The 26,363-nt window shown below is 38.8% G+C and overlaps 1 protein-coding gene across 2 annotated transcripts in view; it reads left to right on the plus strand.

The window, feature by feature from the left end:
- LOC120518955 (potassium channel subfamily K member 10-like) overlaps window positions 1-26,363 on the plus strand; it is a 112,922-nt gene that overhangs the window by 62,804 nt on the left and 23,755 nt on the right. For both annotated transcript variants that reach the window (XM_039741992.1, XM_039741993.1), the window contains exons 3-4: window positions 1,775-1,892; window positions 23,909-24,069. In XM_039741992.1, the coding sequence (XP_039597926.1) occupies window positions 1,775-1,892; window positions 23,909-24,069 (279 nt within the window). The remainder of the gene's footprint in view (window positions 1-1,774; window positions 1,893-23,908; window positions 24,070-26,363) is intronic.

Genomic DNA, 26,363 nt, shown 5'->3' on the forward strand with positions numbered 1-26,363 from the left:
TATTTACTGATAATTTGGTTGGTTTAGGAGAACTTTTTCCCCGGCTCCCCCATAATGCTTTGTGAGGCCAGTGCAACATCCCCTGGAGCTGTAACAGCCAACATTGGATGGGACCATTCCCTGGGTGTATAATGCTGATCATCTGCATTAGAGACTCTGTGGGACAGATGGGTAAATAATGCAGGTCCTCAACATTTTATGTTTATTAAACATATACCTCATAAATAAATAGTTTTCTTTGCTTGTCACCAATTGAGCAGGTCAATCTTCGAGTCTCACATCAGTATAAGAGAAGGATGCCCATGCCCTATGCATTCATGATTAGCCACATGGAGATAAAAAACAGACCTTAAAGGAGCCTGATGCGCCCCCCACCCACCCCAAACACAGGAAACTCTATGACATAATAATAATGAAAAATGTATGACTATTTACAAGACATTTCTTTCTTCTTTATTGACGAAAAAGTGCACAGCATCAGCACAGACAGTTTGGAGAGCCTTCAGCGTGACTTCAATAAACAGAATGAGCCAGCAGCTTCAATCATGACACATCACTTTGAATTTCCTGCCTTTAAAAGACCTTGTGTGTATTTTCTGACTTTTGACTACGATTTCGACATTTCCACTTTGTTTTGACAAAATATATGATTGTGTCTCTGACTACATTCTTTCTTCTTCGATCTCAGAGAGGCAGTGGTTGGCACTGCTGCCACACAGCTCAGATCACGTTTTTGGCCATAATAACCAGCCCAGTATAGTTGGGCAGACATCTCCCTAACCCTCAGGGACACTTTAAAGATGACTGCGCCGTTATAATCCAGTCATATTTAGTTCAGTTAGTTCTTCCCCAATGCCTTCAATGTATTTTGCTGAGTTTGGCGATATTCACAAACACTTTGTGATTTCTCCAAAGTCAAGGTAAAGCAAACACCGTGGAGTTCGCTCATCACTAGTGAAGAGCAATATAATACTATAAATTGATTAATAAATAAATAATTGGAAAGCAAATAAATAGTAATAAATAATTAAATAAATAAACAACAAGAACTAGAGAGTGCCATCAAGTGTCCAAAATAAATGACAAGCTCCACAATTCCAAAGGCCTGCTGCTCTCCAGTTAGTCTTTCTCATTCAGCACTATGACAGCCTTCAACTTTAGTGCTGTTCAAAGCCTCTCCATCAAATGTATTGATTGCAACATACAGTAGTTTAATATGAAAGGCGCTATGTAAAATTATTATTGACAGAAAGCTGTGACTGTTTCATATTTCAGTATTTGTGTAACGGTATGCCTTAGATTCAGTTTTTTAAGAACTCAGCTCACAACAATCAGTGTAAAAAGAAACAACAAAACTCCATGACTGCCTCACCAAAACAGGCGATCATTAAAATATGAAACATTACAAGCAAAATGCTCAGATTGATATTTGTAATTCACCAGCCAGGTTCCCCTTTAAAATCAACTAGAGACAGAGGGAAAAAGACACAGAGCCATCTTCCTTTGCAGAGAATCAGGTAGAGCTTGCCAACAGTTTGTTAGTACATAATGGGTCTTTAATGTTTGACCATGGCACATTTTATCTGAGGTGTTTTTCTTTGTAAGTAAGCTTTGATTTTGCAATCCTTTTCTGAGCTAACAAGAAAAGCTGGTCTTAATAAATCAAACTGAAATCAGCTACAAAGACGGAGCTGGGCTGCTTAGGATCAGCAATCTAAATGCTAAGCAACAAGAAAAAAGGAAGATTCTAATGCTTTATTTGTTTTCTTCACAGCACGCCATTGATGCTGTCAGTGCAGGGGTGAGCCCCATAGGGGAAACATCCAACAACATGAGCCACTGGGACCTGGGGAGTGCCTTCTTCTTTGCAGGGACGGTCATCACCACCATAGGTAGGCTTCTTTCAGTATCTGGAAACTGTTACAGTGTGCATGTTGGTTATTAATCATTTTTGATTCTTAACATGCAAAAGGCATTTGTGTTGGGGTGCTAAGTGATGTGTAAAATGGAGTTTGTATTTTTATTTGATTTAGTAAGAGTAAGAGTAAGAAAATGAGATTCACCCTATGAGAGTAACTGGTGGCAATGCAGTTTGGAAAAACATGAATAATTTAACTATAAATGCTTAAAGACTCTTCACATAAAATAATATAAGCTTTTGATCTTAGTTTTCAAATGTATAAACTACACAAAAAGTATCCTTCACAAAACTGAATTTGTGTTTAACACTGATGTATAATTATACACAACACATTACTGAAAACTTGGACCCTGTGGTTTATGGATTCTGACATTAAATCAACAGCTTTATAGGGCAAATTACACACACCTACATACAAATGATCCTCATAGATTTAAGCACAAAGACACTGGAGCATTCTCAGGCGGCAGTGGCTACCAGACATTAACTAACTTTGGATGGTGTGCCAGTTCCTGGAAGGCACATTCACGGCAAAGGCCAGAAACCAGTTAACTTAAACTTGAGATAAGAGAGGTATAATAGAAAATGAGAAAGTGGTGGTAGTGGTATTGTTTGGGTTAAGCAGAGCACTTCCATTCATGCCTCTACCTCCAAGTGTACACAAAATATCTATCTATCTATCTATCTATGTATTGTGGCGGACAGCCGGGGTCCCATGCCCCTTCGGTATATGTTCAGGGTGGAGCAGCTATGGACTTTGCAATACCTCCCCCTGGACGCTAGTTGGTCACTCCTCCCCAGTGTTGGAGCAGTGCCTTGGTTTCCCACAGGGCTCCATGGGAATTGAAGTTTGGTGCAGCCCTGTTGGGTCTCACAGGTGCTGCCAGGGGGTGCTGCAACTGGGACTCCTGAGCCCTTATGGGCAGTGTTTTCGCCACACTCAGAAGTGCAGCCGGAACTCGGCAATCAAGCACCTGGAGCACTTCTGGGTGGACTATAAAAGGGGCCAGCAGCCACCAGTCAAAGAGCCTGAGTCAAGGAGGAGGAGAACTACCCTTGCCGGGAGGAATGGTGGTGCAAAGAACTACTCTGTGGGTTTTGTTTGGTGTGCTTGGGTCTGTGTTGTGCCTCTGGGTCACAGGGAAGACATGCCCCACAGGTATCTATCTATCTATCTATCTATCTATCTATCTATCTATCTATCTATCTATCTATCTATCTATCTATCTATCTATCTATCAGAAATACACTATTTTTTTCTGTGTAAAACACAGCTAATTATACAGTGATACAAGTCCTTTGTAATCTCTAGCTGTCCATATTCTGCAGCTAGACAGCAGGTATTCCACATCACAAATGGTTGTTTGCAGTTTCTGCAACAACCTATTTGAAAAAATATTAGTTTTTTTTATGTTCAAGTTGATACATTCAAAATAAACTTAATAATTTAGAACAAAAAGTTAGATCATCATTATACTGTATGAAATTTCAATGAATATAAAAACACTGGATTAATGATGATGAGCAAACCCTGCTGAATTCACTTCGTTGTAAAAGTTTTGTAAATTTTGCCAAACTCAAACTTGGATTATTATGGTGCAATAGTCTATTAAGTGCCCCTCATGGTTTGGGAAGCATCTTCCTATGCAGGGCAGGAAGCATGAATTTACCAAGTCCTGACCCCCCACAGATATATTTGAGATAACACTGATACAATTTAATATCAGAACAATACAAATGCATTGCAGACAACAGGAGCAGGAAGCATGAGCTTAAAGAGAGTTGGCCCCCACAAGCCCAGTGCATATAAGAATTACAGAAAACCAATAGAGATGGACAGACAAAGGGCCCATCTAATCTCTAGTATGAGCAGTAGAGGGATGGAAATCTCAGGACTCGTTCATTTTTATGAATGTCAGTCTGTCCTCACGTGCAGCACTGAAAGAACACATAGACAGTAAGCTGAAAGCCGGACAACACAGCACCCGTGGCTTAAATCCAACCTTTTGACCCAGAACCCCATGGGATCATCAACACACCACAGGTAGTCACTCATCAATGTGATCCAGCCGCTGATGGTGACTGCTGCTACTGCCACCGTGTGTAGGAGTTAATTGTTGAGGGTTCCGTGATAATGAAGTGATTCAGAAAATATAAACTGCTCAAAAAAATTAAAGGAACACTTTGAAAACACATCAGATCTCAATGGGAAAAAGAAATCCTCCTGGATATCTATACTGATATAGACTGGGTAATGTGTTAGGAATGAAAGGATGCCACATCGTTTGATGGAAATGAAAATGATCAACCTACAGAGCCCTGAATTCAAAGACACCCCAAAAATCAGAGTGAAAAAATGATGTGGCAGGCTAGTCCATTTTGCCAAAATTTAATTGCAGCAACTCAAAATTGTATGCAGCACTTTGTATGGCCCCTGTGTTCTTGTATACATGCCTGACAACATCGGTGCATGCTTCTAATGAGATGACAGATGGTGTTGTGGGGGATCTCCTCCCAGATCTGGACCAGGGCATTACTGAGCTCCTGGACAGTCTGAGGTGCAACCTGGTGGCATTGGATGGACCAAAACATAATGTCCCAGAGGTGTTCTATTGGATTTAGGTCAGGAAAGTGTGGTGGGCAGTCAATGGTATCAATTCCTTCATCCTCCAGGAACTGCCTGCATACTCTCACCACATGAGGCCAGGAATTGTCGTGCACCAGGAGCCACTGTACCAGCATAGGGTCTGACAATGGGTCCAAGGATTTCATCCTGATACCTAATGGCAGCCAAGGTGCCTTTGTCAAGCCTGTAGCGGTCTGTGTGACCCTCCATGGATATGCCTCCCCAGACAATCATTAACCCACCACCAAACTGCTCATGCTGAATGATGTTACAGGCAGCATAATGTTCTCCATGGCTTCTCCAGACCCTTTCACTTCTGTCACGTGCTCAGGGTGAACCTGCTCTCATCTGTAAAAAGCACAGGGCACCAGTGGTGCATCTGCCAATTCTGGTATTCTATGGCGAATGCCAATCGAGCTGCATGCTGCTGGGCAGTGAGCTCAGGGCCCATTAGAGGACATGGGGCCCTTGGGTCACCCTCATGAAGTCTTTCTGGTTGTTTGGTCAGAGACATTCACACCAGTGGCCTGCTGGAGGTCATTTTGTAGGGCTCTGGCAGTGCTCATCCTGTTCCTCCTTGCCCAAAGGAGCAGATACTGGTCCTGCTGATGGGTTATGGACCTTCTATGGCCCTCTCCAGCTCTCCTAGAGTAACTGCTTGTCTCCTAGAATCTCCTCCATGCCCTTGAGACTGTGCAGGGAGACACAGCAAACCTTCTGGCACAAACACGTATTGATGTGTCATCCTGGAGAAGTTGGACTACCTGTGCAACCTCTGTAGGGTCCAGGTATCACCTCGTGCTACCAGTAGTGACACTGACTGTAGCCAAATGCAAAACTAGTGAAGAAACAGTCAGAAAAGATGAGGAGGGAAAATGTCAGTGGCCTCCACCTGTTAAACCATTCCTGTTTTGGGGGTCATCTCATTGTTGCCCCTCTAGTGCATCTGTTGTTAATTTCATTAACACCACAGCAGCTGAAACTGATTAACAACCCCCTCTACTACTTAACTGACCAGATTAATATCCCATAAGTTTCATTGACTTTATGCTATACTCTGATTAAAAAGTGTTCCTTTAATTCTTTTGAGCAGTATATTTTCCAATTGTATGGTGCTGTTCTGTATGTTTCCGATGAACACATTTAACCTCCCTTCATAGGCCAGACAATATGGAATAGAAGTTTCTCATTATTTATGTTTGCAGTGCATTAAGCATGAAAAGGATTTGCAAAGCAAGCAAACTTTAATGCACATGGCTAAAGCAGACTCTGCAAACCTTTAGGCGCCGTGTTTGAGCATTTGAGTAAAGGTAATGGTAAAAGTGCTTTGAAAGTGCCTCTGCACACTCAACGTCTTTATTATAAATGCATTGGGTTCACTTTAAAATGTCATAAACTTCTACAAGCATATTGCTTTGAAACAGCTGAGCTTATTGTTGAAATTATTTGAAAGTATGATTTCCTGATTAATATAGGAAGTAGACTTATCTCCTAGGCCCACCCATGTTAGGCCCTTCAAATTGATGGGTGCTTTATGTACCTTCCATCCAAGGCCTATGAGAATTTTAGCATGCTTGGAGACATTTTTGATGGTTCAGTTCTTAGTTGTTCCGATGGCTTCAGTTCAAGCTCTCTAGCCTGCCAAATCCTCTGCCCTGTCCTTTCTTTCTTCTTTTACTTTCAGCCAAAGTTAGTCCTTAAGATATGTGATGTATTCCACTGTCTTCTCTTCTTTGTTCCCAAGGTCTGTGTGATTTTTCTTGCTGTACTTATCTCCCCTTTCAAAACCCGTTCCCTCTCATGTTGCCTTGTGTCATGCTGCCCACTGACGTGCAGGCTTTTGCCATTATACTTAACATGGAAGACTCACTTCCCGTATTCTCCACTTTTATTTGGGAGCACTATTTGTAAAGATACCCCCCTTTGCTCCAAAAGGTCTAATTACAAAACATATTTAACTGAAGTTTGTACACCATCTTTATCTAACACCTCAAAGGCATCATGCCACTGAAACCCTACTGCTACTTCTGTTCAATAAATGCATTTGTACTTTTTTTCATCTCTTATGGTACTGCTCCCATCTTCTTTCTGGTCCTGCACCTCTGATTTTCTTTTCTCATTCTCTCTATTCATCCCATATCTTCCTCATCTTGGACTGTTATCAAAGAAAGCTGATGCTATCAACGAATACAAGGAAATCAAAGAAAGGGAAAGGAAATCTTAGAAAATGTAGTAGCTGCAGGATTCTTCTTTCAGTGCCAGGTATAAAGCTTTTTTTCAGGTGACATTAAGCAGATTAAAAGATACTGTTGCCAAGATCAGGCTGTTTTTTATAGTAGGCATTCATATGTTGAGCACTGTCATTGGTTCAATGTGAAATAAAACACAGGTCTTTCAGATATGTGAGGACGCTGCAGTGCCTGGAGAGAAAGTACAGACTCAACACAGAGCGTGACCTGACCAACATGAGGACACCAGGCAGCAGCAGTGATCACTGGGTCACCATGCCCTCCTTGCCATACTCTACACAGCTCAAATGTTATAATTCATGGTACAACTTTATAACTTCATATTTGTTCACTGAAAAAGGGAAGTTACAGTAACTTGAGGAAGCTCTTTTCAACTAAAAAAAACTTTTTGAATTTCCTCAATAAAATTGGGTTACAATAAAGTATTTGCTTTAACAAAAGGAATTCTGCACCAGCTAACAGAACAAATTCCTCTGATATAAAACTTTGCATGACTTAGAGTGTGAAAAATATGCGTACACTAAAAAAAAATCAGATTTATAAAACCTGGCATTTGCACATTTCTATGCAATTCACTCTTTATAAATACGAATATTCTTGTAAATGGCTCAAACCTCACCAGGTTCTATCCTGTGTGGACTCTGGCCCGGACACAGGCAGACGGACATCATATTTTCACCACACACCATTTATTTACAATAATATTTACAATGTAACATGCACTCACAACCCCAGTGCCTCCAGCACCGATTCCCCCAATGTCCAGGCCACACAGTCCTGTGCCTTTCTTTCTCCTGGCCGCCTCCAGTCCTCACTCCAGCTCCGTCCTGTTCCACCCGACTTCTACTAATGACTGGAGGGAGGTGGCCCCTTTTATAGGAACCCGGATGGGCTCCAGCTGCTTCCCGGCAATCAGTCCTAGCCACACCCCAGTGTGGCGGAAGTGCCGGCTGCGCACCCGGAAGTCGTCCGGGTGTCCCGTCGTCTTCCCCCCAGCACTTCGTGGTGTGGCGGAAGTGCTGAGCTCCAGGGTTCCTCAGGCATCGGGGCGCTGCCTGGTGGTGGCCACGGGTCCCTACAGGGCTGGGCTTCCAAGCCCTGTACCCGAGGCCCCCAACATAACCAGGACGGACGCCCCCTCGCGGTCTGGAGGAGGCACAAGCCCTCCTCTGGTCCTCCTGGGCGTCCCGACCGGGCTCCTGCCCCAGCCGGGGACCACACCTGAAACAACTGTATATGAACAACGCTAGTCAGCCTCATACAAATGCAATAATGATGTTGCAGAATTTCATTGGCCAGTAGTGCTGCCACATGATGCATCCAGTAGTGCAAGATAGAAGCTCTCGTCTCTAGATTAGGGGCACTCAATGAACCTTTATTTGGTGACCAAAGCACTGGTGTCAGCAACAAGCACAAATATAATGAATGGCAACCTTTCGGCCGCTGTAAATGCCGTGAGCTCTGGCCACACCATGCCTGAAATGAATTTCTGACGACAAAGTGGATCGCTAGTCACTGGCGGGAAAAACACATCTATGCTCTCTGATTTCAGTCTATGAATGACATCTGTAATTGGAGATGCCTTTTAATTCTCCATTATGGCAGAGCAGTCCTGACAATTGTCAGTCTAGTCTTGGCATCAGAGATGATTTAATCGAATCGTAAGTTCAAGTTAATCGAATGTAACTGCTTATAGTTAACAAATGCAGCTTCATTCTCACTAGGTGCCCTTATTCCAATATTGGTTCATTAAAGTCCTCCAATTATGTTAGGACAATGGACACTGGTGCAAATTGCCTTTTTATATTGGCAACAACATGTTACGTTATATGTATTTGCACCCACACCATAAGAAAACTGAATGTAGCACATTGTCAGTCAGTTAAAGGCTTCTAGCACAGCAGGCATAATGGAGTGAAAGCTTGGCCTGGATATTCCTGACTTGTCAGCCAGTTCCCTCAGAAATCACAACAGGTATTCCAAACTGACGAAAAAGAGAAATTAAAAAACAAAAAAGTTTTTCAATGCAAATACGCAACATTGGTCCTCTTCAAGGGGAGCTGAAACACAGTCTGTGCATCCTATTCATCACATCTGAGCTTTAATATGTTTGTCATGTCAACACACATTATAATAACAGCTTAGTGATCTGAGTTATGTGTGCGAGTTGTCATTTATCTAATTTGGCTACATTTCCCTACTTGATCAAAGGTGTCGCTGTTTCCCAGTTTCTCCGAAATGCTCCATAAGCTTTGGTCAGAATTGCCCTAAATATGCACACGTTCTCCTGTCAGGTTTTATTTTATAAATCCCCATGTTTGTGTTGGCAGTTGCATACGCAACATTTCAAGGTTCTCTTTGTGTGTACACAGGTTTTCTAAATGTGGCCCCAACTCTCTGGCATTGAACACACTACCTGTGGTTAAAAGACAAAAAACTGATATCTGCTTTTATGTGCCTTTGCCATGGCCTGTGCACTCTAAACTGCACACATTTAAAGCGGAGGTGATGTTTCATGTAATTGTACTGTAGAAGTCATTGTCGATCTTTGGGTTGATCACAAAGATAATGAGGGTGGACTTTTAGCGAAATGTTTATAGCAGGGAATCTCTTCTTTATTGCATCTCTTTAGCATGGCTGACTTTCTTTACCTTGTGCTTTGTGTTTTCCAGTAGTAAAGGAGTATAACATAACAGCAGAAATATCTTCTTACAAGTCTGCTGATGGACTTAAAGTATGCATGTACTTGGTATTAAATAGTATCAGCTGCCTTTTGTAAATAGTGACTTTAATTTCCATTATGCATTAAGGTGACAGCTGTACGGAACTTTAAAAGTCTGACAAATTTTCAAGGTAAGTCCAGCTGCAGAGTTCTGCAGCTCCGCAATTCAGTAGCTCTGCTGGACAGCCAATTGGATTGCAGGTTTTTGTCACTTGACTTCAGTCACATAACCCTCCCCCAGCCCTAATCATAACCAAGTGTTATATACTGTATAATATAAAGCGACAGCCTCCTCAAAGGAGCGGAGCTCTGGAGGTCTGCAGCTGGAACCTATTGGATTGTTCTGCACTCATTAATTATCATCACAGTACCTCTGTTTGCTTAGGCTGATGTTATCTAATGAATAACCTCTTAAAAATAAACAGGATAAATAAATAATCAGTTTTATAGACAGTGATTAGGGACATGGCAAGCTGGGGTAAATTCTGACAGTGCCAGGAAGGATTAAATTGTAAAAGCTGGATACCACAAAGCGCACCCCCCACTCTGTCATACAGCACCTTTTCAGAGGTACCAATCACCCCGATACACACATCTTTGGGATGTTTGAAAAAGCCATGCAGACACAGTGACAGAGTCACTGCGTGAACCCAGGCCCACAGAAACATGAGGGACCAACACATAGAACAAAAAACAAAACTAAACCTCCATCTGCACACTTCTTCTCCTGATGTTTTTCTTCAGCCATTTATCACCCTAGGAATAATAACAGCAAATGTATTTTACCATTTCACAGTGTGGCAGTATTTAGTTTGTTCATTTTTTACTTTTCTTGGTAGACTAAACAGATCATAAAAAAACATTCCTGAGCAATTTTGTTGAATAAATGTTTATTTTAAGTCATTTAACTATAGACAAGGTGAGGAATTGTTCATTTATAAAACACAGCATCATTAAAGGAGCCTTCAGATGAGCCGTGTAATTTGACTGCTTCTTCGAATGTCGCTTCTGATTCTTAGCCTCAGCTGTTTGCTTAGATTTGATGCTTTGATGAATACATTTATTTTATGTTACTATAAAAATAAATTAACCGATCAAAGTAGTCTGATCAAAAAAAAAAACAAACCAAAAAAAAAACCGAAATGCTTTCACTTTTGAAACTTTTTTCTTGCCTTGTTCTACTTTCATTATTATTCCTAACAATTAAAAAGTACACTCTGGAATTAGACTCCACTGAAACATATTTAAACATTTAATAATCCATTATTTATGAAAAGTGTTTGAAATATGAAAATAAACAAACATCCATACCAAAAACACCTGTAAACCCGGATTGTTTGCCTTACTTTCCTGGTTTACTCAGTCTGTAAAGAAAATAAGAGAACTGGTGCATCATCTAGTAATTTATTCAGATATGTTTAGTAGTTCGTTAAAATAGTGAGATGCCAGTTAATGTGTGGTATCACCAAAATTACCTAGTAAATTTAAATATACTGTACTTAAGTATAAAAATATACATAAATATGGATACTAGTAGGTGGAGGCCCTCATTGCAGGTCTCCACATCCAGAATGAGTCCAAGAAGGCAAAAAGTGAACAAACATGAGTGACATCCTTATATTTTCTCTTGTGTCTGTCCGTGCTTGATATAAACAATGGTTGCCACAACTATTATATTCCTCCACAACAATAGCGAGGAATCCATGCTCCTGGCAGAGTTTTGGTCTTCAGTTCTTTAATGTGACCAGTTATCGACTGTGGTAGTTAACTGTTTATTTGGTTCATACTTTGTTACTGACCGAAACTGCATTATGACTACCATTTTATACCTCCTTTTTTCCTTCACTTCAACATCAGCCTCTCGATAAAATGAAATGGCACATACAGCCTAGCTGCGACCAAAGAAATAAGGTCTCGCTGGCCTACATACTCAGACCAATGCACAGAAGCAGAAACATCCACATCACGTCAGACCAACCAGCACAGGCAAGATGCCTTAGAACAACAAAGACAACGTATGACAAACCACAGAGCGACATTATCTGAAGATCAGGGGCAGCATGTCTTGCACCTAGACAGTGAATGGAAAATGAATTACACACACAACCTTTCTGAAGAGCTGTGGCAAACTGCCAGACAATAAGAGACATTAAGACTTAAAAACTACAGGGATTCCATAACAGTGACAACTCAAAACAAGATATTCCATTTATATTATGGTGTAGGCAATTCCCCATTCGTTTAGCATATTTTATGACTATCACCAAGTCACAAGGACAAATGTTTAATAACATTTGCCAGGCCCTGTTTTTACCCATGGCCAGTTGTACACTACATTTTCCACGGTTACATTGAAACCCGGGATAAATGTACAGATACTTGCGGGTTACATACAGGGGAATATTTTCACTGACAATAAAATTTATGCAACAAATTGCGTTTTCCAACAATTATTAGAGACGTCGGTATACTACATTACCTGACGGCCACACTTCACACATACTGACTTACATGTGTGCTTCATTTCCCTTCTTATCCAGTATGTTCTGTTAACCTGTTCATGTTACAGTTTGTATTGATAATATTAATGCTGTTGTAACTGACTATAATAACATCTCATTCTAAACATGTAACTATTGTAATATTGAGTCCTCTCAAAAGTCACTACTTATTAAAATAATCTGCTTTCTTACTGTAACATGTGATGTTCTTCTCTCCCTCATCATCATGTCATTAACGCTTTTATTCTTGTGAAATTTTTGGAAGCACGATTTGCTAGTTATTAATAAAATACATAAAGGGAGTGATGAATACAGGGAGGAAACAGAACAAACTAAAGTAGATCTCTAGGACCCCTCCTGGTCTGCTTCTCTGGGCCTTGATCACCTGTCTATTGATGCCAAGAAGCCTGTTTCTTACATCTCAGATTCCTCGACCCTGGCATCTGTTTGTGGCAGTTTAGTCTTTGACCCCAATCCTCCTTCTTCATCTGAAGTCCCTTGCTGATGAGTTAATTAAAAAGGCAGGCTCAGTTACAGGACACACTCTGGACGCCTTGGTGGTTGTAGCAAACAAGAGAGTTAAAATAAAACTGAGTGCCATTATGGACAATGCTGCATATTCTCCCTCTGATACAACACTGAGAACTTTCAGACTATAGGGGCTCCATTATACCAACAGCAATATGTCTGCACAATGCCTCACAGGGACTGGGATTGCCAAGTCAGGGGTTTTCTTTCTTTTAAAAATTTCTTCCTTTTTAGTCATTCACGTGTGTTTTTAGACCATGTTATTAATTAATCAATTAATAAATAAATAAATTAATTAATCAATTAATTCATTAATTTACAACATATGTATTTATCTATCATAAGCAGATTATTTTAATAAGTAGGGACTTGTGAGAGGACTCAGTATTACAATAGACATACATTACATGATTAGTATGGGATGTTATTATAGTCAGTTACAACAGCAATTTGCCTATAACATAGTCTCATATCGATTATGATTAACAGTTAGAAAGATGCCAGGTGACATCAGCCTTTGAGACCAGCACTACAGGGATACACCATGGATTAAAACACCATGGCTTGAAAATTACCTCTGTTATCCTTAACATTGTTTGTTATTGTTTTCTAAATCTCCACTTTTTGCTTCAGGATGTTTCTTGACCACATCTTTTGGATCACTTGGAATGGAAGGGAAAAATCTGTCATTTAAGTATTCCCAATACTGTGACCTTTTGGCTGAGGTGTCACCTGTTGCTTGGCTGCACTGGGGTCCTAAGTTGGATTCTGAGGTGATCTGTTGTGTGGTGTGTGTGGCAACGTGCTGTATCAGTGCATGCTCCCCACCACCTCCTTCTCCTCCTCCTCAAAATGTAAAAGCAACTAAACATGTGAAGTTGGCTTCATTGAGCCACTTTCAAGTTTTCCTTGTGGAGTTTTTAAAACAGTCCCTAAGCTAAGCTACTAACTGTTTGCTTTCCTTGCTTTTACCAAGCTAAGCCCAAGGGCCCTTTGTGTTTTGTTCATGCAGCAACTTGAAAGAAGAAAACCTCACCGAGGCCGGTAGCACCTCATGAAAGCAAACTAATGGTAACATGGGCACAGAGCACCTTCCCTGGTCTGGCTAAGTGGCTTGAGCTCTCACATTCATATCTGAATTTTGAGCCCATTTGAATGTGCTTTATACTGTAGATAGATAGATAGATAGATAGATAGATAGATAGATAGATAGATAGATAGATAGATAGAATTTAATTTGTCCCCAGTGTAAATTTGGCATTTATATTATATAAATTATGATCAAATGTGAAGAAAATATTTACAATTGTTTTTTTGCCTTCGCTATTTAATAGTTTTACACTGTAAAATTAACAGCAATTTTTTCAGTGTAACTGTAATGCACCAGTAAATGGTATGTAGCATATTTTGAAGGTAGAAAAATATTAATTTTACAGAACTTGGCTGTAAAATTAATGAAATGTATTGTTTATGATATACAGGTAATTTTCAGTAGAACATAAGGTAAGTTTCCTTTTTTTCAGAAGTCATTTTGCTTTCACCATTTTGCAGTATTTTTACTGTTAAATTTACTGACATTTTTTACAATGTGTTCTTCCATCCTGTGTTATTATATCTTCATATTTAAGAAGTTCTTAAGAGATAAGAGAAAATAATGTTATTGTGAAACTGGAAATAAATGACAGTTATGAAGTCTTTGGAATTTGTCCATCTTAAACTGAGATGATTATAATTTGGCTGCTTCTTTTTTCTTAAAAATTAGTGTTTTGGGGAAATACCATTGTTGATTCATAGTGGTTTTCAGTACAGTTGCGACAAAAAACTACCGTGAAGAAATCAAAAAGCTCAGAAGGGAGTTGTCTGTCAAAAACACTATCATCTCTGCTCCTATACTTTGCCATATTGATCCACAATTACTGCTTCAATTGAAAGTTAATACAGAAAGTGACATTGTTTATATGGATGATTCCCTGATGACTGATAAATTACATCCATAAGTGTTTTATTCATGGAAATTCTCTTCAGCTAAACAGAATTATAATGAAAAAGACCAAGTTAATAGTAAGTAAGTTGGCTTTTGATATTTCGAGGGACCCAGTCATTTATTTATCATTGTTATTGATCAAAAACATACTTAAAGAAGGCTAAGTGCCATAGTTCTGTTGAACTAGATGGGACTGCTTCTTTACAGAATAAACTTCAAATTATTACATCGTAGGAGAGTATGCTGCACATTATTGATTAAGATGCCACTCATGTTAACATAATATGTTTTATATCCAGCATATAAAAACCTTGTAACCCACATCTTGACAAACCAGATGGATTTGGCATGCTGAGAAGTAAAGACTTCTCCCACTGAACAAATCTCATACTGGATGGCTATGAACCTTGCACCCTTCTTCAGAGGACCCCACCAGATATCAAGAAACTAAAGGAATCATTTCCACACATTTCCTTTGGCTCTCCTTAACCAAACTTGTATAAAAATATGTCAGAGCATATACTATTCTGTATTACAGAGCAAAAGCATTAACTTGCTTGCCTTTCACATCACATAATCCAAGAACATCTAGAGATTTTATCACATTTTATATGTGATTTACTGTGCCACTCTCTAATTTTATGATTGTTACTAATTTGTTGTTTTTGTGACCTTTTTGGATGCCATTTTTCTTGAGCTTCACTGTGTTTTTTCAGGAGTGCACAGATTGGACGTCATGAGCATGATGGTACTTAAACTGTCGCACACACCCCCAATCTATTTGAAATTAAACCAACCTTACGTGTGGTTCATTTAGTTTTAGTGCTTTTCTGGTTATTTTCACTCTCAGCCTTGTTTCTAGACTTGAATGTTTGGATAGCATTAGGGGCTTATGACAGATTGGTATCACCTTTTTGGTAACGACCTTGGCACAAACTTTTGACCACATCTTTTTCTCCCCTTCCCTAACAGAAAACCTTTCCTCCCTTAATGTAAACCTTTTCCTTTGTCTCTTTCAATATAGAAAACTAATGATCTTAGTACTATTTTAGGTGGGAAGAATGATAGTATGCACACTTTTTAATGAAAGCATTTAAGTGGATACTTTAATTTCTAACTTTTTCAATTCATGTAGCTTTCTGGCTTCTGTGATATTACAATGAGTGGTTCAATTTGCCTCACAGGTTTGGATGGTAATTTGCAAAGGCAAACTTAAATGGATAGAATCAACCAGTCTAATAAATGTTCATGTTTTAGATTCTTAGTGTGGGTTGGGAAAATGTTTGCCTCAGGCTGATTATCTGAAAATCGTACCCAAATCCCATGCCTGATGTATTATATCTTACAAGTGTGTTTACAAATATAAACTACTTTTTTGTTGTTCAGGGTCTTCATTTCTTACTACTGCCAATTACTGATTTAAAGAGTAGAACTGACTAAGCGGCAATTTAAGAAGAACCTGAATTTTTAATTCACTGCTACTGAGACAGGCTTCTACTTCCCACAATCCAAAAGCAGATTGAACAAATAAATAGATGAATAAATGGGATGGCTTGAGGACTATAAACTTTGGAAGATTACCTATTTTCATATCGGTTAGAAAGTCCAACTGTTTGAAAAAATCTACAGCTGTTCAAAAAAGACATCATAAACACCGAACAGTGCAATACTGTGCACAGCATAGGATCGGTGTTCAGTTGTGTCTACCACATATACTTTTTTATAGATTACAATGTTTAAAATCTTTCCCTTTTTCATTGAATCTTCTCCTCTGCATTGGGTGTTTGTTGATGGAACTCTAGAAGAAAAGATCCAGCTGGAGGGTTACCAGGTCCTTAAAAATGTATAGCCCAAGAACGGCTTACAATTAGTGAAATTTGCCCAAAAAGTAGCCCAATACCTGACGTTGACAAAATGATACACTGGAAAGTGGGGTGTGACATAGATAGCAAGAGAACAGAGGATTAGGTACATACCACCCAAGTGATATTTGAGGAATGAGTAAATACCATCACACCTGATGTTACCAAGATGGCCTCTGCCTTCCCCTAATCCTAAATCAAATCAAACAGTTTTGAGCAGGTTAGGTTATATGACTGACTACTATGGTTAGGATTGGCCATTCAACTTGGAAATTGTGAAAAATTGTTTTTGGTATGAGATGTAATGTAAGGCAAAGTTTAAAATCACATTGATTCGCAGGCTTACCTTCCAGTCGTCTCAATAGATTCAGTCAGTCAGTCATATTCTAACCCGCTATATCCTAACACAGAGTCACGGGGGTCTGCTGGAGCCAATCCCAGACAGCAAGGCAGGAACAAACCCCGGGCAGGGCGCCAGCCCACCGCAGGGCCCACACACACACACACCAAGCACACACTAGGGACAATTTAGAATCACCAATACACCTAACCTGCATGTCTTTGGACTGTGGGAGGAAACCCACACGGGCACAGGGAGAACATGCAAACTCCATGCCGGGAGGATCCGGAAAGCGAACCCAGGTCTCCTTACTGTGAGGCAGCAGCGGTGCCACCGTGCCGCCTTAATAGATTAAATAAAATGGAATAAAGTATTTGGTAATAACGTGGAGGGCAGGCTTTGAAAAACAGCCCAAAGATACTTTTTTTTTTTTTAAAGTAGCCAAAAAAAGTGTAACCCACAAAACCCATTGTTTTTTCTGTTGATGCTGATTAAAAACAGCCAAACTGTGTGGAAAACCACATACTTTTCAATACTGTGCAGGAGGCCTTACATTCTCTCAGAACTAGTGGTCATGTACATTAATGTGTACACTGACATGACGGTGGTCCATAAGGTTGCTTGTGGCCTTCATGCACCTGCTCTAAGACTGTATGCATGGTGACATCTTAGGGCAAAGTCTTAGGTGAGGTCACTGTTAATATACTCAATATTTGGGCCTTCTGTTGTGCTGTTTGCACTCTGATCATTCATTTTTTTTTATATTTATGCAAATGTTTATGGGTTTGCTACGTTAGTGTTTGCTGTTGTTATAGATTTGCGGTCCTTAATTCCCTGAGCTTTGCTGTTGGTTAGGGAAATTAAAACTCTGTGGCTTACACACCCTATACTTAGATACAATTCTTACCAATAAATCCTGCATAGTATATAATGATTTGTTTTAACCCTAAAAGAACACCCACTATTCAGTATTACTCAAGTTTCTAGGCTTTCCCTTTGATTCTTCTATACTGTGCACATATACTTAAGTTATTAAATATCTTAGTGAATAATAAAACACATCACCTCAACAGCCTTTTTCGATGTGCGGTGTCACACACGTGCGACTAGGAGCTAGCTGAAGGGACCAAGTGGAGGTGATTACCCGCCAGGCCAGGGGGTGACGGGGTGCTCTAAACCTTTGTCTGTTATTTCTGCAGATTAAATATGGGAAAACCTTCCCGACCTGACGTCACTTCCTGTTCCAGCACCCAGACTGACGTCACCTCCGGGTTACAGAATATAAATCCTCCTTCTTGACCAACTAAATCAGTTCAGTGTGGGAACTCAAACAAGCAACATCGCTGTGTCAAATATAATCCTTTTGCAGCTAGGACCAATATACGGGTGGCTGCCCCAAACCTTTTTAAGAGTGTTGAAACTCATTATTTCACAGCGGTTATGCTGACTAATGAGGTCTGAGCTTCTACTCAGTATCTCCTGCACACTTGACTACTTGGACATTTTTGATCCTACTTTATTTCTTTATTTTTTGTAATGCCCTAATATGTGGCATCATATTTTATATTTTTTATATTTTATCTTTTGTATTCTGTGTTGTCCTTGTATATTGCACCAATACTATCAAGACAAATTCCTAGTACACATTAGTGTACCTGGCCAATAAAGCAAATTCTGATTCTGATCTTTGAGATATTTTGACCATTCTTGTGTTGCATTTGTTCTGCGCATTTTCAGGATCTCTTTATGAAATAGGAAACAGTTTATATAATGCAGTGTTGTACACGTGAAGTTAATCAATCAGAAAGATGGCTGTCAAAGATATGCTGAGATTTGCTACACCTCTTTTTGTGACTTGACAACCAAAAGCTTAATCGTGTATCTGGAAAAGGAAATGTGGCAGATATGTGGAAAAATAAGGTTAACATTAGGCAACATATCTTTCGGTTAATACAACATCTTGCATGATGAACATGAATGAATGAGGATGCGTGCACAATACATTGTACAAAGCAAATCAAATTCACATACAGACTCATATACCAATGCAAATGAGTGACGTTAAGACGACTCAGAGTGCAGCAGAGGACTTTAAAGGTTGGGGACTTTATACCTGGAATTACATTATAATTTGAGTGATTTTCATGTACTTGTGAAGGTTTAGTGTACAGGAGGGTGTTGCAGTGTTTAAAGCAGCATGTTGGGCTCACCTTCCACACCCCGATGCTGTCTGCTTTCTCCCAGTGTATGTATGCATTTTTCTTCAGGTACTCTGGTGTTGCTCCAATAACCCAAATGCTTGCAGTTTAGGTCAAATAATAAGTGTGTCTTGTGATGGACTGGTGTCCACTCCAGGGCAGGTGTCTTATGTTCACCTAATGCCACCAAGAGGGCTGCTGCCCATCCACATAATCCCAAATTGAAACAAGACAGGTTTAAGAAGTTTAGGTTGTATGACTGACTACTGTGGTTAGGATTGGTCATCCAACTTGAATATTCTGAAAAATTCTTTATGTGATGTAATGTAAAGATAATTCATAAACTGGTTTAAAACCACATCAATTTGTAGGCGCACCTTCCAGTCTTCTCTGTAAGTTCAATACCATGCCACACCTTGTTATTTCATTTGATGCTTGAAATCACGAGAATTCATGTGCTGTCAAAGAGCTAACCGTGAGTAATGTTCTCCATTCCACCCCCACACAAGTGAAATTCAATGCTTCATTGCTTATTGTCATCTTGGTTCCACAGCAATATTATGTTGATATGTATTTACATTTAAAAGTGATTAGGCTAATAAATTCTCTTTGATTCATCCTCTTTATCACCCCCATTAAAAGCAGGATATATATCAAGCAAGTAATGAAAACACTTTAATCCACCATTAACAGTTCTTGATGTGACTTATTTTATGCTGCAGCTTACACATTTATAGCCAAAATTAGCATTTAATAGCAGAAAAGTATGATGAATAGAGTACAGCCTGGCATTTGCTTTAAATACCATAAACTCCAACCCTGACACGTTGCTATTAACCTTTTTTATGGTAGCAAAAAAAAAATTGCAGATACCAGCAAACAGCCCTTTAACTGTAGACATTTATCCACACAGAAAAGGAAGATCTGTTTGACTCACATCAGTTTACAGCAAAGCTTTATAAGCACTGGGTAGCAGAAAATTGATTTAGTTCAGTCTTGCCTAGATTTTCAGCTTGATAGCCTTAAACTGCTGTCATTTCCACTCAGACATACTGTAGCATATAAAATGTTATGCATTAGCAGAAGTTTCAAAGAAAATGTCCAATCTTCAGCGCATTTGATCTGCTGCTCATTATAATGCATGGCTCATGTATTGAAAAAGAAACTGAGATTGAAGACCTCACGTCATGCACAACTAATCCATGAGCATTTGTCTGCTTAGATTTATTAATGTCAGAATTCTTTTTACATTTTTTTTGATGATATTATCTCATGTTGGCTCTAACTCACACGTTCATCCCTACAGTCTTAAAGGTTTTGGTTTCTTCAGCTCATGTTCATCCTGTGTGGTAGGAAAATAAGCCAGTGCTACACTCATTGGTAGGACAGTCACTTTCATTGGTTACTGCCATGGTTAAATCAGGGCTCCATCTCTAACATTATTTTCTTATTATTTGCCTATTCTGTTTTTTTCATGATCTTTTGTGTTTTTTCAGGTTTGTTTTCTTTCTTCTTGTGCTTTTTAATGGTATTTTCTTGTTTATTAATTTGTTTGCTATTTTGTATAGTCTTATTACATTAATTTCATTAGTTATTGTCCTTGTTTTTTGTATGTTGAGTCCAAGGGGCTGAGGCCCCACTGACTGTGCAGACTGCCATTAGCCCATTTAAAACTGCAATACAGAGTACCTCAGCTTATTTCAGCAAAATTAGCTTCTGCTTGTGTTGTTTGGCTCCCCATTATGGATTCTTCACCCATGAGAATCCTTGTAAGTTTATTGTTTGAATTCTTTGCTTAATGGACCTGGAGCTCTTCATTTTCATTCTGATTTTGTTCACTTTAAAATTACCTCTTTGATGTCTTGATCTAGTGTTTTATTTGTTTTTTCTTTCTCTTCCTTGGTCTTTTCACTGAAGCCATACATATAAACTTTGGGTTTTGAAGTTTAAGGAGTTCAATTGCTTAAACTTAATTCTAAAGATAACTTTTAAACTTTAAAGCAGGGGTCCTCACTCACGGTCCTGGAGGGCTGCAGTGACCACAGGTTTTTGTTCCAACCTATTTGCTTAATAAGAAGCCCTTATTGCTCAAGTAACACTTCTGCTTCACTTTAGTTGTCGCTCGTTAAGATTTTGAGCCCTAATTGCTTATTTTAGTCTTAAACAGCTGTACTCTCGGTTTTTAATTACTCCTAATTAACAAAGCCTTGCAAATGACAAAAGAAACAAGCATTTCTCCATTTAGCTTCTTACCATTTCTACCTGTGTGTATTTATCATGCACTTTTGGGTTTAATTAAGTACTTGGAAGGAAAGTGAAGAGAAAAACGTGAAGGACTGAGAATTACTCCTCCATTTTTGCCTTCAAATCATTTGGATGATATCCTTAGAAAGGGGAAGAAAATCTGGGATATGAGAATGACCTGACATAGCAGAGTTAAAGGACTAACAAGCCATGAAATTAAATTATTGGCAAGAATTGCTTTCTAATTAAGCAACCGGATTAGACCAAAAACCTGCAGCCATTGCGGCCCTCCAGGACTGGGATTGAGGACCCCTGCTTTAAACATTCAAAATTTATTACAATCCCACAATGCAATTTTTTTCTTATTGAAGCCTTCGTTTTAGGCAGCTGTTGACACAATGTAAATCCTGTTCGCTTGGCCACGCCCAACAACGCTCCCCCACCCCTCAAGTAATGTCACATGATGTCACCAACGCAACGTATTTAAGCATCTTTGTTAAAGATCCTTCCAGCAAACATTTCTTTGTTGTTTTTGAAGGTTCTGGTTCATGAAGTATTGCTCCATTTTCTGACTACTATTTAAGATAAATATTTAAGTTCTAGTTCTTGTTTTTTTGATTTTCTATTTTTGGTTTTTGGCCTGATTTTGACTTTCTAAATCCAAATACTAATTCCACAGCTGCAATTCCTGTGCAGTCAGTACATTTAAAGGTACCATGTTTGCATTTTGTCCTTTTCTTAAGTACTTTTTCTTGATAAACTTTATTGTAAAAATGACCTTTTGTCTATATTTTATCAGGGGTTTTACAGTTCTCCTCTCTCACTCGGGTTTGTATGCCTTGATCTGTTTAAAGTACTGTATATGGTGAAAACATGATTTTTGGGTTTAATGGCTAGGCCAACTTTTGGGTTTTGAGGCCTACTTCTAGTTTTCAGGCCTGTTTTTGAGTTTGTAGCCAAAAATCATAATGGGTCACAATCAAGACTTTGACTTCTAACTTTTACAAGAGTTCATCTAAGACTCTCTATGCTCTAAGCAAATCATAATAGTGAAGACAGTCTTACATGAACTCCTGTGAAAGTTAGAAGTCAAGTGCCAGATGGCAGAGAAGAAAATAAATACAAGACCAGAAGATGTACCATAATCGAATGCAGCAGACTGTGGCATAATCAGGGACAGGAGAAAAACTTCTGAATATAAAGAGAAGACAAGACAAAACCGTTGCCTAAACTAAAATAAAAAAAATAAGAATCAGAGTCAAAAGACAAAGTAAAAATATCTCTGTGCTACTTTTTTCATTACATCAGGTATTGATGTTGCTTTCTGTTTAAAGAAGCGATCCAAAAACTTAAATATCATGTACTTCACGCTGCCATCTCAAAAAGTGTAGGCAGATGACATCAGAGTCCCACCCGGTGCCCAGTAATGGGCATTATGTCTTTAACAATATGGCAGTGCCACTCTCACAACACTGCAAAATTGTGTAGCCCAAGAAATGTTATATGCTGTCAATAATGATGGCAGAAAAATAGTAAATTAAATATAAAACAATAATAATGCTAATTTCAAAATGTTCTTAAATAGATTAATAATAACCTAAATAATAATCCAAATATGAGGCATGTATTGTATGACATTCACATGTTAAAGTAACAGAATTGTTCTTTTATTCTACTTTAAATTTCAGTTTCTTGTTACTTTGTACTTTTTTGTCAATACTCAGATGTATTGCATACATACTGAATTTTGTGACTGTGTTAAATAAATAAAAATGTCAATAAAGACAATAATAATAATAATAATAATAATAATAATAATGTGCTGTCTGCTGTGTGTTAGATATGGCTGCTATGAGGTGCCCTACCACACAGGAGTTTATTGCTTTCTTACCTTTCTTTTTCCTTCAGCCTTCCATTTATTACTTAAATGCATAGACAACATAAAACTCAGTAATGTTCCACGGAGTACGTAACCTTTAAATTTCTTTTAATTGAATGTTTGTTAAATTAATCAAGGACAAATATGCAATCATAAATATATAAGTATGGAAACTCAAATCAAAGTAGTTGCTAATTAATAAATTAAGCATATGGGTAATCTGGGGTCTTTACTGTGCTGTGTAACACACCACATATTATTAAAAATCAAGCAAATGACGATTTATTACGGTAGTCCAGAGGTTGCTGCTACTGACACATCGATCCAACGTCTCGGTTTCAAATCAAGCGTCTGAGAGGAGTTAGCATGTTATTCTCATTTAGGCTTTTCTATAAGGAATGCTATTTTCCCCCAAATCTTAAAGATGTGCATGTTCTTTATTTTGCCTTATACAATTTCTCGTATTAGGAATTTGTTAGTTTTCACATAACCCTTAGGGTCAGAGCACAGGGTCAGCCATTGTACAGCACCCCTGGAGCAATTGAAGGTTAATGGCCTTGCTCAAGGGCCCAGCAGAGTAGGATCTTTTTTGACAGTGACTCGAACCGGCAACCTTCGGGATACCAGCACAGATCCTTTGCCTTAGAGCCACCACTCTGCCTATAAATGTTAGGCATATTGGTGATTTTAAATTGTCCTGCTGTCTCTATGAGTGTACGTAGTAGCTGACATTTGTCCAGGTGTCTGCTTTGCATCAAATTTCCTACCTTGTATGAAATACAGTAAATTAGAGAATGTTACATTACAAATGTTTTCCAAATTTTAAACATTGTTGTTTCTTTTATTCATATTAGGATATGGAAACATTGCACCAAGCACAGAAGGTGGGAAGATCTTCTGCATTCTCTACGCCTTGTTTGGTATTCCACTGTTTGGTTTTCTACTCGCAGGTATAGGGGACCAACTTGGGACAATATTTGTAAAGAGCATCGCAAGAGTGGAAAAAGTTTTTAGGGTAAGTTTATAGTTTTCCTTGTTAAATGCTAATGTAAATATAAAGTTAAATATTATATAAAGAATTAAGGGATACAAAATAAATCCTGTGGCTGGAAGCTTTGATAGGATTAGCCATGCAGAAGAGTGTCACCTGGGAAATGAAGACATTTTACATAATTCAAAAAAGCTTTGAAGAGTTGATTTTTTCTTATAGGTTTTAGAAATCAATGTGGAAATTACAAATCAATCACACATACAATGCTGTCTACTCCTATCCAACTTCCCCTTTCCCAACCATCACACTTAATCCAAGTGAACCGTGTCCTCTTCCAACCCTGGATGGCTGCAGTAGCTGCAGGTTTCCCTTCCTGCCATGTTCTTAATCAGTAACCAATTTATGCTGTTAATTGCCTTCTTTTCATTTCATTTGAATTACCTTTGTTTTTAAGACTCTGTCCTCTGAATTGCTTCTTTTTTTCTTAAATGGCAGCCAAATAAGAACAAGATGTAAAGTGAACCAACAGATGACCAGCTAAGTTAGGGGTCTCAGACTCCAAGCAGTTTCACTCCAGCCAGTTACTTAATTAAAAGGTGATTCTTGTTAATTTTAATCATTTGATTGTATAACTTGGTGCTCTCATCCAACCAGAGCAGGATGTGCCATCAAATGAGCAGATTAACACTCTTGAGACCTTCACTTTTTGTTATTTTCTGATATTGTATGATGGACACAGATTAGCCGGTCATTTGTTGGCTTGTTTTGCAATTCATTATTTTTTGGATGTAATTAACAAATAAAAGAAGCTGTTAGGAGATTTGAGTCTTAAATAGCAAGTCAATTAAAATGAAGGGAAAAAAATTAATTAGCAGCAAAAACAGGTCACTAATTAAGAAAATGGTTAGAATGAAAACCTGCAGCCACTGTGGCCCTCCAGGATCCGTTCTAAAGGCATATTAATAACATTTTGTATTTCCATGGTGGCTCACTGTTATTGAGTATGGAATGCACGTTTCCATTTGTTTATTCAGTGGATACTTGTTTCTAAAGTGGTTAATCAGTCAGTCATTTTCCAACCCGCTATATCATAACACAGGGTCACGGGGGTCTGCTGGAGCCAATCCCAGCCAGCACAGGACGCAAGGCCGGAACAAATCCAGGGCACTGCAGCTAAAGTGGTTAGCAATTGTAAAAAATTGGAGCTTTGAACACCATACAACACTGATTTAAGACTCTCTTAGTTTTATTAGGGGCCCCGAATAATGAGCAGAATGCAGGATATGAGGCTCGCGGCTGTGACTGCAAGTTTCCGATTAGACATGACGATAACCATGATTGTTAAATTGTTCAAAGCTTCTGCAAAATGCTACACTGTTGCCTGTTCCCCCCCTTTCATTTGACTTTTTCATATACCTTTCATCTCCCCCTGCAAATCCCATATATCCCTAAAAATATGTTGCATCTTGGGATCACTCATGGTGATCCGATCTAATGTTCTGTCGGTGAACTGGCAGATAAATGTTTTGAACAAAAATGTGTAAAAATGCAAACAAAAAATTGTGTGTCGCTTAGGCTGTCTTTTACCTACCAAAATCGGCAGCCCCTGGAGACATACTGCATCTAATTGAGGGTCACCAGAAGCACAATTCAGATCATGATAAGGCACCAGTTCATGCCAGAGTTCACTCACACACACATCCACTAAACTAAAGTCCCCAAGTAAACCAACCTACAGTTCATTGGGCATGTGGGAGGCAAACCAGGAGGGTAACCCACACAGACCCTGGGAGATTTTCAAGACCCACGTGGACTAAGTCCAGTTGAGAAGTTCAAAGCCATTGTGCCACTGTGCCCACCTTCTTTTTACTCACCTATGTGAGCACATGAAAGTTCCTAAGATGTGGTGTGGGAGACTCTGTAAAGATGTTGTGAAATAAATTAAGCAGGGCAGAACCGTGAGATATAAGAACTAAAAATATACAGAGCAACACATTTCTAATGTAGTAGATCAAAAATTAAATAAAAGCACAAATATAATGGGTTTGTGAAATTAAAAGTTACCAGTTAAGCCAGCGTTTCTCAACCTTTAACTATTTGTGACCTGAGTTTTCATAACAGTTTTAATTGCGCCCCCCAAACATTTTTTTGAAATGAGCCCACTAATACCAATTTTTTTATTTTTTAATTAATGATATATCATAGATGCATATTTTATTATACCTACTTAACTTTTATCGACATTTATCTAACTCTATATTTATTTTTCTAGTATCAGAATGTAGCTTAAGTTAATTTGTTTTGGTTTTAATAGATGT

Source organism: Polypterus senegalus, chromosome 18 (genome assembly GCF_016835505.1).
Source record: "Polypterus senegalus isolate Bchr_013 chromosome 18, ASM1683550v1, whole genome shotgun sequence".
Lineage (NCBI taxonomy): Eukaryota > Metazoa > Chordata > Cladistia > Polypteriformes > Polypteridae > Polypterus > Polypterus senegalus.